Source organism: Poecilia reticulata, chromosome 4 (assembly GCF_904066995.2).
Source record: "Poecilia reticulata chromosome 4, P_reticulata-male-v2, whole genome shotgun sequence".
Taxonomy (NCBI): Eukaryota; Metazoa; Chordata; class Actinopteri; order Cyprinodontiformes; family Poeciliidae; genus Poecilia; species Poecilia reticulata.
This window is the reverse complement of record NC_088833.1, coordinates 11,869,031-11,882,106: the sequence shown is the minus strand read 5'-3', so window position 1 is coordinate 11,882,106 and position 13,076 is coordinate 11,869,031. Positions and strand designations below refer to the sequence as shown.

Below are 13,076 nucleotides of genomic sequence, written 5' to 3'. Positions count from 1 at the left end.
TTTTCACAAACTCTTCCATGTTGGCTTAAAGTGCCTCCAGCCTTTACACAGGCTTTCAGCTGCCAGATCTATTGTGTGTTCCTCTGCCTATCAGACGATTATTGACCGACCTGTGTGACTGTGCATTTCACTCAAGCTCAATCAATCTGCTCCCAGTACTTTACCACCAATTATTATTTTTTGCTTAAAACTCCTGTGTAAAATCTGGGAAGCCCATTTCTGCCATAATTTCAGCAGCTGCCTGTTTTCTCACCTCATGCAGCAGTTTTTCCAGCTTCTCCTGCAGCTCAGCGAAATAGCGGGAAGTAACCAGGCCTTTCTGAGACTTGTCCAGACAGTCTCTGACCAGCTCAACCAACTGGTGCTGGATGAAGCCCAGCACGCCGTCAGCCAACCGGAGGGAGCTGTCTGGAGAGTAATGGGTGACAATCTCCAACAAGCGCTCCTCCATCTGGGCTGTGGCCTTCAGGCGGGACAAGAACACAAACACACAATTAAAATAATCAACAGAACAGTAAATATAATTGTCACTCCCTTGGTGGCACCAAATGTCCTTTATTTCCTGTGGGTGGATTCATATGGCTGTATCTCTTTATCCATGATTCATTCAACAAGTTTTTAGCACCTGTTAAGACTTGTAATGCACCAGGACTGAGCAAATGCGTCTTAATCAGTCTTAGAACAGTATGTTTTGAGAAACCCCAGTTGTTTTTTGTCTTTTACAGATTAAACATCCCAAATTTAGACTTGCTTAGATGTGTACGTGTGAAGGCAGATGCAGAAAGTGTAAGGTATCTCTTAACACTCACCCTCGGAAAACGTTCTCGGTAAACATGGTTCATCATGACTATCTCGTTATCAAAGGAGACGGTGGATCGCCCGGGACTACAACAAAAACAAACAAAGAAACTAAGGTAAATATCAGGTAGAGATCCTCAAATCCAGATCTCACGGTCCGGTATCCTCCAACTTTCAGATGCGTCACTAGTTCAAAACACCTGAATCAAATGGCTGAATCATCTTCAGTGTGCAGTTAAGTTCTCCAGTTTGACTAATGACCTATTTCATTGACTCAGGTGTGTTGAGGCAGAGACAGATCTAAAAGTTGCAGGACATCCGCCCTTTACGACAGGAGTTACAACCCCTGATCTAGGGTGACTGAACAATATTTCATATTTTTAATCAATACATAATTAAATCACTATGTCTTCTGAACTACAAAGTGATTTGAAAGTAGACACAGTTAAGATATTTGCATACAGCGTGAAAGAAGTTTTTTTTTTCTCACATCTGATTTTAAATTGTAATAAAAGTTTTCCGGTTTAGGTCCATTAGGATAACCAAAATGATTTCTGTCTGAAAATAATTATTTCTGCCAGAATTTTGTAAGATTTAATCAAACTTCATATTCAGAGGTTTACATACGTTCCCCAGTAATTCCAGTTTAGTTTGCTGAAATTGCGCCCCATTCCTCCCGACAGAGCTGCTTTAACAGATGTCTTAAGATGTTGCTTCATTATTTCCACACATAATGAAATGTTGTGCAGCAAAATACTCGCACAGCATGATGCTACTATGTCCATATTTCACAGTTCAAGATCGGATCAGTGAAATTACTGAACATTCTGTCAGATGCATTTTTTAAATTAATATTGATCATATATTACATCACAACATATATTGTTATTGATTTATTGCCCAGCCCTGTATGCTCCTTAACACTCACATGCTGTCTCTGTTCTCTTCCTAATATCTTGGCTGATTTTCATTAGATTTTTTTTTCATGAAGTCACTGAAGGAAGTAGTGATGTGTAATGTGTTGACACAAGATACTGTAAAAGGTGTGGCTCTGTTGAATTAAAAGTAATGTATTAACGGTAATTGTAAACCTAAAAACTATGACATCATCCTCTGTGATTTCCCAAATTGTTAAAGTGAAAGTAATCTATAATAATCTGCCCAAACAACAATGAAGAATATAATTGTATGTCATTATCCGAGCATTTAGGGAATGCAAATAATTTTGATGAATTTAACTGACGTGTAACATGAGATGTGTAGCCAGAAGAGAAAGGCTATATCCTTTTATAAGTGAACCTGGTTTCAACTGTCCACAGCACTCACATCATCACTCTCTCTGGACATAGAAGCAGTCTGCTAACTTCACAGCATCTAAACAAACGCACATAAACTCATTATGGTTGTGACGGACAGGGTTTTCTAGGTCAACTTCAAAGCGCATGTGATTTCATTCTGTCGAGAGTGAAGCCAGAATTTTAATTTGACAGCACCTAAGCTGGAAAAGCTGCACTTATGGTGGATTTCGCTGTCAGGCTTGAATGTTTCTATATAAAACATATCTTTACCAGCAGCCGAGGCTTCTCTCAGCCAAACTGAGTGAGTCATCAACACCAATCAATTAGTCATGTACTGCAACACCACTTCAGCATTTAAGCCAATGAGATAAGCGTATTTGAACTGCAAATACTTGCTTGATGGAGCTTCAAACAGAACAGATGGAGGGAAAACCTATCACATGCAAACAGGCTCCCCAGGCCATTCCTTTATTTATTTATTTATTTTTATCATGAAAAGACAGCTCTGTTTCTCTGGATGGCTGCTGCCGAACACACACAATGCTGCATCTCTCGGATCAAGACCTCCAATCACCTCTCTTTTCCTGAAAACTAACCCACCCTCGATTACAGTTCGGCAGCTTCATCCCGGAGGCGCTCCGTTAGCTAGCACGCCCACGTACTGCACACCATGGTGCCAGAACATGGAGCACTCAGGCAGCGCACAAACAGCACAGAGCAGAGCCAACAGACAAAAGTTGTCAAGATCACACTGGCCTGCAGTCAGACCTCCACCTGCCTGCCTACCAACATGAACGTGCCGGTATTAGGAGGTGAGAAGAGGCGCTAAAAGCTGCACTTGTCCAGGTCATCGTGATATCTGGTAGTCTGAGAGCTAGTTGAAAACCTGCAAATCTCTGCCTGAAATTAATCCGAAATATTTTCTTGCATAACAAGCGCGAGTTAATCCAGTTAGAGGGATTACTGTTTTTAATCTGCATAAAATATCAATTCAATATCTTCATCTGCACAAAAGAGATCATAACGAGGGTTCACACAGAGCGGTGCAACAAATGAACACTTATGTAACTCAAAGTTAACCAAAAGTAATTAAAGTATGCAAAGTGTTTTGTAGCACTTTTTTACTTTCCATCCAGAAAAATGAGCAGCTAAAACTTTCTCTTGAAAATATACACTGAGGGTTCTTACTCATTTTCTATTGTCATATTTCCAGATTTTCCAGACTAATTCCCTGAATCCTCAGTCCTTTTAAAAAGTATAAACACAAAGATTCACTATAGATTGTTGCCAGGTTTAAAACATGGATCCTACAAAAATATGATGGATAAAAAAAAATATTTTTTTCTGTCATTTATTTATTCCAGACACATTCTAAAAATCAAAACAAGTTTTATTGTTTCTGTAAGTACCGATACTATTTGGTGCACTGATTGCAGTTTTCTGGCCGATTACCAATCTTTAAAAATGCTGATTTAGATTTTGACCGATTTAGTTTTTTTCTGAAAAGTTGCTGAATACAAAGACTCTAATTTGGCATCAGTGGAATGACTGTTGGTAACCTTGCATGTGCAGACGTGACCTGGCAGAGGAAAAGGGGGGCAGTGGCTTATGAAATCGAATTCTTGTGCAAGTGTCAGCCGATCACAGATCTCTCAAAATTAAGGAAATGGGGGGGCTGATTTATTGGATAGCTCCTAACAAATACAGACAGTAAGCACATATTTTTAAGGATTATCTACCTGAGGCTCCTTGACCGAGGTCGTATGACCGGTGAGGGCCGTCCGTCCTCGTCAGTAATGCTGTCTGTGCTGCGGAAGTGCTTGAAAAGGAAGTGTAGCTCATCTTGGGTTGGCTGGTAAGGAAGCTGATGAAGGCGCTCCTGGGAGGATGAGGATGACTACACACAGACAAAATTAGATCATTAATTACATTCTACTAACCCTAACCATTTTGCTTACTTTTTACTTTCACATTTTGTTTTTGTCAGGCTATTAAAGCGCTGAAGCTAGAAGCAACTGTGATAAACTTCTGAAACAAAAAATTATTCAAATAAAAGAAGAGGCTACGACTCAGCAGAAGAGCTAGGGAATGGCAACGGAAAAACATACTCAGGAAGCAACACATAGCAGTTCATATCGGGACTAATACAAAGGAAAACTGTCTCAAACCGAATGAGTCATGTTGCAAAGAGGGCAATTATGATTCAAGCCAAACTATTTCGACAAGTTCTTTGTGCAGAAATTTGACAGTGTCAACATAACAAATTCATCAAATCATCAAATCATGTTTCCTTTTCGTCTTGGAAGCCAATGTTACTTGTTAGCCTTTTAGGGGCATGATTCTGAGAAACAAGGATGAGCTAATAATCTAGAAAACCACAAACATGATCTGACAGGTTGGACTTCCTTCCCTCTGTCTCCAACTCAGGGCATCTGTGGAGGTTTTCTGATGGGTCTCGAACTCAAAAAAACAAAACAAAACGAGGAGTAAGTACTGAAGTGTTTGTCAGAAGCTGGGATGAAGACAGACAGGAAATTAAACACTTCTGCTAATTTTGGAAGGAGGGTAAACAATAACGAAAGTAACCAAACCACTTCTTTTATAAATATTATGTCTGAAAAGGCCAATGAAAACCTTTGAATAGATCACTGGTCCTCATTGACCTTTGGGCCTACACTGTCTGACCCTGACTAATTAACTATCTCATTAAATACAACACATCTACTCTGATTACAGACCCTCCTCTCATCAAACTTGCCATCTGAAAGTTTCCACCATCACCAGACATTTTGACATTTCTATTCAAAAATTCGCCTTTCAGCAAGAAAACTTCTGCGCACTGGTATTGTTGCAAATATAAAAGGTTTTCATGAACAGCCATCAGAAATATAATCTTTTGACACAGACTCTTTTATTTCCCCCCCTTATTAACATCCAGACTGCCTGTTCTCCTTCTGATGTAGAGTTTCAAAGACTGCGAGAGTGACTCATTGAAGCAGACGACGCAGATAAACAATTAGCGGTTTGTCATCTTGGGCTTGGCATTTTCTGGCCCTCATTGCACAAACGAAATGTGCTACTTGGGCTGACAGAAGTGTGAAAAATGCTTTGGCTGCCTTGTGTCAAGCAGCGAGGATGTTGTCGCGTTTCTGGGGGTCACTTACTGAGACGGTGGAGCTCGGCGGATTGGTTCCATAGCCGGATGAAGGGAGGGAAGCCAGAGACCATCGTCGGCCCTCAGCTCTGAGACACACAAGCAGAAGCGTGTTATGTAAGCCTCGGCAGCAAACACATTAGTTAGTTAGATGTGAGAGTCCCTATATGAGAGGCAATCTGGTTACTATAAGAGCATAAAATTATTGCTCATATTCACATAGAAGGCTTTTTCTTATTTATTTTTTATTTACAGCATCCCTGTCTTATCTGGCCTGAGGCAATGCCTTAGAAATTGAAGCTTTACGTCAGAAGGAACATTTTGTGAAAAACAAACAGAAAAGTAAGAAGTGAAGAATTAAAAAGAAGATACCTTTCAGCACGAGCCAAATGACTGAGATCAGGACAGCAAGGGGGGGGGGGAGAAAAGCAAAGACAGAGAATCTGTGAGTTTCAGGATTCTTGCACAAGCGATCCTGTGACCTCTGGCATTCAGCTGAGGGATTAGTACTGACAACACTGCCTTCCTTGCCAGTTTTTATTTGTCCAGATACAAAGAGTTAGACAGCACAGAAATTAATTTCAGAGTGTTTTTTTTTTACATAACAGAAAACGCCAAAGTCTTGAGCTGTGCAAGTTTGAAGTTTCTATAAATGTTTTTTTTAAAGAGTGAAAGCATGGTATCTCAGAGGTGAAACGCACACTAAACAACACCTTTAAAGCATAAGAACAGATACATTTATATGTGTTTGCACATATTTGTGATACCTTAAAAAAATAGAATTATGTCTGTTTTACCACATAGTTACTGAAATACTTGTGTAGACTGAAATCTCCCAAGTTATATCATATTTCTAAGGGTAAAATGTTTAAAATTAAATATTCATCCATTAGCTTTCATCTCTGGAAAGATTTTCACTTAAATCAGCAAAAATTGTCTCTAAACATAGGGTTAGAGGGGAAGCACCTAAAACGCTCATCAGTTTTTAATGACTGTTCTCGAGTTTCTCCGAGGTGCAGCCGTACTCGAAGGGCTCGCACGCCTGCAGCAAGACAAGCGTGTTGTCAAGGGAACCCGATTGAATGATGTGCGAGTGGGCTTCAGGGGGTAGCCTCGGTATGTTTGCTCTCCTCCTGCTGAGGGGGAGTCAGCTGTAAGAAGACCTGGCAGAGGAGGAAGAGGAGGGAAGGTGTGAGCGCTCTGGGCTGAGTCAGCCTCCATTACCGTACTGCTGCTTCTCCTTCCTTTCCTTTTCCTCTGTCCTCTTGCTCTAGAGGGGGTTCCCTGGAAACCCCTCTAGAGCGATATCAAGAATAACATTTAGTTTTTCTTTTCTTACCTTTTGTATATGCGTTTAGTTCATTTTGATTGTCAAGTTACAAAAAGCTACAAAAACTTTTACCTATTTTTAGTTCATCTTGGTAATCTCTTGCATAGAAACATATTACAGTCCAAAAACTGCAAACTACAAAGTAAATTGAAACAAGATGCTTGCAAAGACTGTATAAAAAGATACACAGCACTTAGCTGTGGGAAGACCAATCATTTCTCGAAACCTGTCTTGATGACATTAAAATGTGTTAGATATGGATGGGAAACGGGGGAACAGCATCTCAATTGAGAAGTACGTGGGTGGATGCATCATGTTGCTGGGTGGGGGTCTGGGGGTTGTGCAGAAAAAACTGGTGCACTGCACGAAATATACAATACATAAATAAATAGAAATAATTTTGGTGAACCTAACTGATCTAAAACATGAAAAGTTTACCTTAATTTGATCTCAGACAGTGAGAGAAAAAAAAAAGGTATGTAGGAAAACATCAGGCTTCAGTAATGTGTGTAATAAAGAGAAATACAATTTATATCAAACAACAAAGAATGCTAAATACAGGTATATTAAAAGCAACTACATTAATCAAAAACTATCGAAGCAACCAAACAAAGATGTAGCCCAACAGGAAGAACAAGCTTTCACAGTTAGGGTTGGCATACCTTCGGGCAAATGGAAAGTTGAGGCAGGCACTGGTCGACACATTTCGAGGGCTGTCTAGAGGGCTGCTCACAGCTAAACAAGGAAACTCAGTGTCATTAGCAGAACAATTCACAGCTGTAAAAACAGACACATGGCAATAGCACAAGCAAACTGTCTTGGGTCTATTTGCAATGGGCAATGTCCCAAAAATAGTGACGTCATGTCTGGAACCTTTAAAAAGGGAAACATAAGTCGATAATGCCGAAGATCCAACATTAGAGCTCGGCATTACTTTTCAAAACATTACGCCACCGATCTGCAAACAGTAAAACCAGGGGAAAATCCTCAGTCTGCATTGTTTTTGCTGGAATCTGGGGATGCGGGTTCACTAGAGACTGTGTTTGTTTACATCCAGCCTGTAGAGTGCCCAATTAGGGCTTGATTTTATTCTGTGATTAGATAATCCTTAGCATAATTGAGTTCAAAAGGGAACGCATCTGCATATTGCCGCTATGAAGAGCTCTTGAGCAAAACTGTTCTCATAGAGCGCAGCTGCCTGATGGTGTTAAGGGGCTTTGCGCTGTGTGCACTGCTGTTTGAAAAACCAGGAAGATATCACCCAAATATTTAGAAATGTGAAACTGAGGAAGGAGTTGAGTCATCCCTCATTTCTTTATATTTTGTGTTTGCAAAAAGCCTAATTTCTTTGTCTTTTGTAAGTGATTTGTTGCAGTACTTCTCCAGGGTCCATGATGTTATTGCTTAAGGTTTACAAAATACTATTTTTGCTGTTGGTGTATTTGAGGGATTTTGGGCATGTTTTCCATGTTTTAATAACCCCTTAAATGTCGTAACGACACAGGTGTCTTCATGGATCCATTGACTTGTAAGCATTTTGCGGGTGATAGTTAAGGGATTAGAATGCAAAGCAAACATTCATCTGATAATTGCTCTAACAAAGTCTACAAACATTTTGATGACGACCACATTCAGGATTACTAGAAAATTTGTTTTTTAGGACAAACTGCTGGTTTGAAGTTCTGCACAGTACTTTATGTTTACATTGGGCCCTCTGTACATGAAGAGTTATTTTATGCTCCAACATAAAATAACTGGTCATGCTGAAACATAAGACAAACACCAGCATGTTAGGGATTCCAGTTTTAAACCTCTCCTCAATTTCCTGCTCTAAAGACTGTTTCCTCATCTGGAGTTGTTCCAGCTCTGTGACGCAGGACAACGTCTGGAACCAGCTTAGAAGTTGTGGCACGTTATTGTCAACTTGGCCCGCCTCATTTAAATCCACTGTATTAGCACTACACAACTCCAAGCAGATGACTAACTATTTGCTTCCCTATTTTACATTGTTTTTCTTGTGTGATTGTACTTCTGTTATTTCATAATCTGAATGACTAATTTAGGTTTACGTTATGCCAAATTTAGGTGAAGAAAAAATGAAGTCACGACTGCTTGTCCTCCAATGTTTCGCCAGTATATTTCTTAATGTAACTGGCTTGTGATGAGGATTCTTTTAAGAACTTTCGTCAGCTGTAATCAAACTAGTTACATATGCAAATTACTGTGGCAACTTGAATTTAAAGTTGATCACAAGAACCAGCTTTCAAAGGTTTTCAACCAGGATTAATGCCCGTCATCGCCTAAATGCCCGTCATTGCGACAGAAAGGAACCGTCGTCAAAACAATCGTTACCTGTGTGGAGTGAGAGCGGGGAAAGAGGCCGTGACAGCGTGGGTGAGGGCGTCCCGACGCCGAGACTCTTCCTGTTGCTGCTGCGACAGCTGAAGCGCAAACAGAGGAAGACACAGTCAACACACGTCACTTATCTGCATCTCTCCACACAATTCACATGGAAATGATCCTGTCCGAGTTTGCATACCAAGCAGCAGAGGCTGAACAGGGAATAGAAGAATGGAAGAAATCGAGTCTAACCACCTGATTAATTGCAGCACTCAAATGCACACGGTAAGCAGCATGAGGACTTGGAAAAATAAAGTAAGCCGAATCAATTTGAAGCAGGAATGACTGGTAATCTATGCAAATGAAATTATATTATTTATCCCTTTGGTCCCTGCATTTGCAAAGCAGGGGCTATGCGAACAGTGTGCTCTCATCTCGCTCTCAGAGAGCTGATAACTGGGTTTTACTTTCTTACAATGACAATTGAAGTCTTTTATTTGAATCCCCACCCAAGATAGTATCAGTCAGGAGAGTAACAACCCCAGTGTATTCACCGAAACCGAGCGTAATTGCAGTGGCCCTGGCTGTATTCATCTGCAATCGTGCATTTGACTAAATGCAGTGCTTCAGGTTGTCTTTATGTACAGGAGTCAGACTGTGTGTGTGTGTGTTTGCAGAGCGGCAGCTTGTAGACATAAAAGCTCTGAGACAGCATCAGTTGGCAGATTAAAAGACACTTGACCTCTAAAGTAGTAGACTATTATCCTCTAAGCACCGACTGTTGTGGAGAACTGAATGACACAAAAACATACCTGTTTGTGTGTAAATCGTACTCTACACTACGGTTGTACCTTTCATACAAGATGGTTTTTAAGTATAAAAACCACCATTTGAATTTGAGTTTATCTCAAAGTCACTCACACATATAATAAGCAAATGAGATATACTGGAGAATGACATTTCTTTTTCTCTTTGATCAATAAAACTGTTTGACAGCTTGAAGAGGTGAAAAAAAGACTAAAGAAAAGCCTCACAAAATCTATATAATCCACAGTTGAAGCAGCAGACACATTATGTGTTGACATATTTCAGAAATGTAGTCACAGAGAGACAACTAGAAGAGACTACAAGATGACATCAGCATTCCTCTTAGCCTTTAACCTAAATAGGACATGCAACGTATGGTACACTGCAAAAACAGATATTCTTCTCCCTTAGGTTCATAGCAAACATAGACTTCCAATAATGAGTAGTCAGTCCAGCAACTATTAAAACAATAAAATAAAATCCAATATCAATATCCATATCAACAATACATTTTAGAAAAAAGTTTCTTCTGACCATCATCTCCTGGTTTGGCAACAGCAAAAAATAAAAATAAAAGAACGTTAGTTGTAGTTCCTTCATAACCTGACCATCTGCTTACTTTCTAAAGTTTTTTTCTGCAGTATTAAACAATAACCGTTACCAAATACATTACAGGCTTTCATAAAAGAAAAGTTAAACTTATTAGACTCCAGGCAATACTTTGTTGTATGCGGTAAAGATACATTTCTGATATATTTGCACCGATTCCAATATACCTCCAGTAGTAATTGTCCACACATGGTGCTGTTTAAACCTATCATACTATTGCCTTTAAAATAAATAAAGGTTATTAGTAGAGGTGGATGTGTGCAATCACAATTTCCAGACATAAAATATAGCTGTTAAAACATTTTTTCTTTTTAAGATTTGAATCAGTTGTGAAATTTTGTCAACTTGTGAAGGTTTCCAAGAGGTTTAGATCTGTTTCATGTGCTGAGTGAAGGCTGAAGAACAGACATTTGTCTCATTGCTCCTGGAAAAAAGCCTCTGACCTGTCCTGCTGAGCATAGGCAGACCTTTGTGTACTAAAACGGTTGACCAGGGAGTTTTAAAAACTGGTGACCAGCCAAACAGACAGACCGTATCTTTCTGAAGACCGAAAATATCCGGCTAAGCTAAGCTAATTTACTTAGCATTAGTTGTTACGTACTACAGCCATCTGTTTTCTTAGTTTTTACTGGAATGCTAACAGACATTATTTTAATTCCAAAGTTGGATCATCTCCAACTTGATGAAGACCAGAGTCGACTCTCACAGGAAGTAATCTTTACACTTTGGACATTGACATTTTCTCATTCTTGGCCAAACCCCTCGCTTTGGTTATTTCTCTAATCTGTAACTCCAAAGATTCCCATCGGGTGTTCTTAAAGCTCACATCCTCTACCAGAAGCAACCTACTGAAACTTTTCTGAAAATATGTTTCTCTTTTCCTTTTAGTGCTCTCAGTTTCAAACCAAATAGATTACGCGACAAACTTCTACAGCAGTGCACGATTATAGGAATAGTGTGACAGTGCCTAATCCACTCTAACATTGTGTTATTGCACTCTACAGTAACAATAATACAATCAAGTTTATACATCAGACAGCTGAAGTCTAACCACGGGTATCAAATAGTTGATGCATGCACACATCAGTTACAAACTAACTGATGTATGCATACATCATCACGGCTAAGGGATGTCTTAAAGAATCAATTTTATTTCAAAGATGCAAAGATTTACAAAAATGTGAGGTCAACTGGGACATCTACAGATCTTAGTTACCAAAAATAGAGACACTTTATATACTGCTCAAAAAAATAAAGGGAACTCTTAAGTGTTCACTTAAGTGTTTAAGTGTTCCCTTTATTTTTTTTTTTTTTGCAGTGTAGTTTAATACAGATGAGACTCATCATACTTAGTGCATGAAGCTGAAATCTCTTCATCTTTGCCCTCTGAGATTTCCCTCAACTTGTGAGATTTATTTCCGCCTTCAGAGCAGCTCTGCCATGAGAAAGATTATACAACTACAACTACAAAGCTACAGGCAAATGCAGGACAAAACAGCATGGTCATATCAGATGAAGAGGGAAAAACAGTTGAGAGCCTAAACACACACAAAAAAAGGAAACCGACTGTCAACAAGCTCAAGGCTGCAGGGGGAGAGAGGGCTGTGTGTGCATCAACAGCAACAGCAGGCCCAGCTAGAACGACAGATGTCTGGAGCCGAGGAAGCATGTGTGTTCTTTTTTTCTTTTAGAGCATCAGACCGGAGAAGCAATAATAGAAAATAAACTCAGGTCGCAATAAAAGAAAAATCACATTATTATTCAATAATCTGACAAATAAATAGAGGCCTGAACAGATTTTAAATAATCATTAAATAGAAGGAGAAAATGCACTGATCAGGCTTATCCACAGCTGATTCTGATATCCTATTTTCACTGACATTTTGCCTACCAATTCCAATTTTGTTTTCTTTAACATAACGCACCAAACATAAAAATCTGTGATGGAGGTTCTGCCATACTGTTGGTTCTGAATCCAAGAGAAAACTAAGGAATTTCAATATTAGCATCTCTTATCAAAGCAACGTTTATCAGATTTTTTAAACATCAAGAAGTGCATACTTTTTTTTTTAATAGCTGAAAGTAGTTTTAGTTTTATTTCTTGCGATTTGGTAAATCTATAATCATATTGTAATTTTATGAGAAACTGTTAAAAAGATTATTTTCTAGGCTCTATTCTTTAAATTAGATTTTTTTTTTAACTCTACAACTTACCAGTTATTTAAAGCCAATGGCACCATCGCAATATTATTGATCTGCTAAAATAAATGTTGGTTGCATTACTGTAATTTTTAAAACATTTGTGCATCTTTACATTTCAACCAATTCAGCTCAGAGGGAAAAAGCAAACAATGCAGAAACCTGCAATGGATACTGTGTGACACCCTGATTCAGGTTTACAGGTAAACATGACAACAGAACTGTGGAAATCAGACACCTTGTTACCAGAGTCTCATGGTGACCCACATAGTGTATCTGTTTCTTTAAGCCTGCAAACTGCTCCTTTTGTTTAGCCACAGCCAGAGAAACATACAGTCAGAGCTGCTGAAAAATGCTGACGTTCATTAAGGATTAACGATGCTTTTTATATATAAACTAGCATGCTGTGGCTCTGTTAACACCCAAACAGAAAATGTGTGCTAGCCTGCGCCAAGAGCAGACATCACTCACATTTAAATCAACATAGGGTCACGTTTAAGCTTTTAAAAACTGTTTTTGTCATCATATACGAACTCCTTAT

At 39.1% G+C, this 13,076-nt stretch overlaps 1 protein-coding gene across 4 annotated transcripts in view; it reads right to left on the bottom strand.

Annotated features, from left to right (window-relative positions):
- The window catches only part of mast3b (microtubule associated serine/threonine kinase 3b), a 34,254-nt gene that overhangs the window by 13,807 nt on the left and 7,371 nt on the right, over nt 1–13,076 (bottom strand). For 2 of the 4 annotated variants that reach the window (XM_081606215.1, XM_008406756.3), the window contains 7 exons: nt 8,933–9,021; nt 7,243–7,315; nt 5,623–5,643; nt 5,261–5,339; nt 3,836–3,993; nt 810–885; nt 254–463 (listed from right to left, as the gene is read on the bottom strand). In XM_081606215.1, coding sequence (XP_081462341.1) covers nt 254–463; nt 810–885; nt 3,836–3,993; nt 5,261–5,339; nt 5,623–5,643; nt 7,243–7,315; nt 8,933–9,021 — 706 coding nt within the window. The remainder of the gene's footprint in view (nt 1–253; nt 464–809; nt 886–3,835; nt 3,994–5,260; nt 5,340–5,622; nt 5,644–7,242; nt 7,316–8,932; nt 9,022–13,076) is intronic. The other 2 variants (XM_081606216.1, XM_008406757.3) reach the window with 1 other exon arrangement.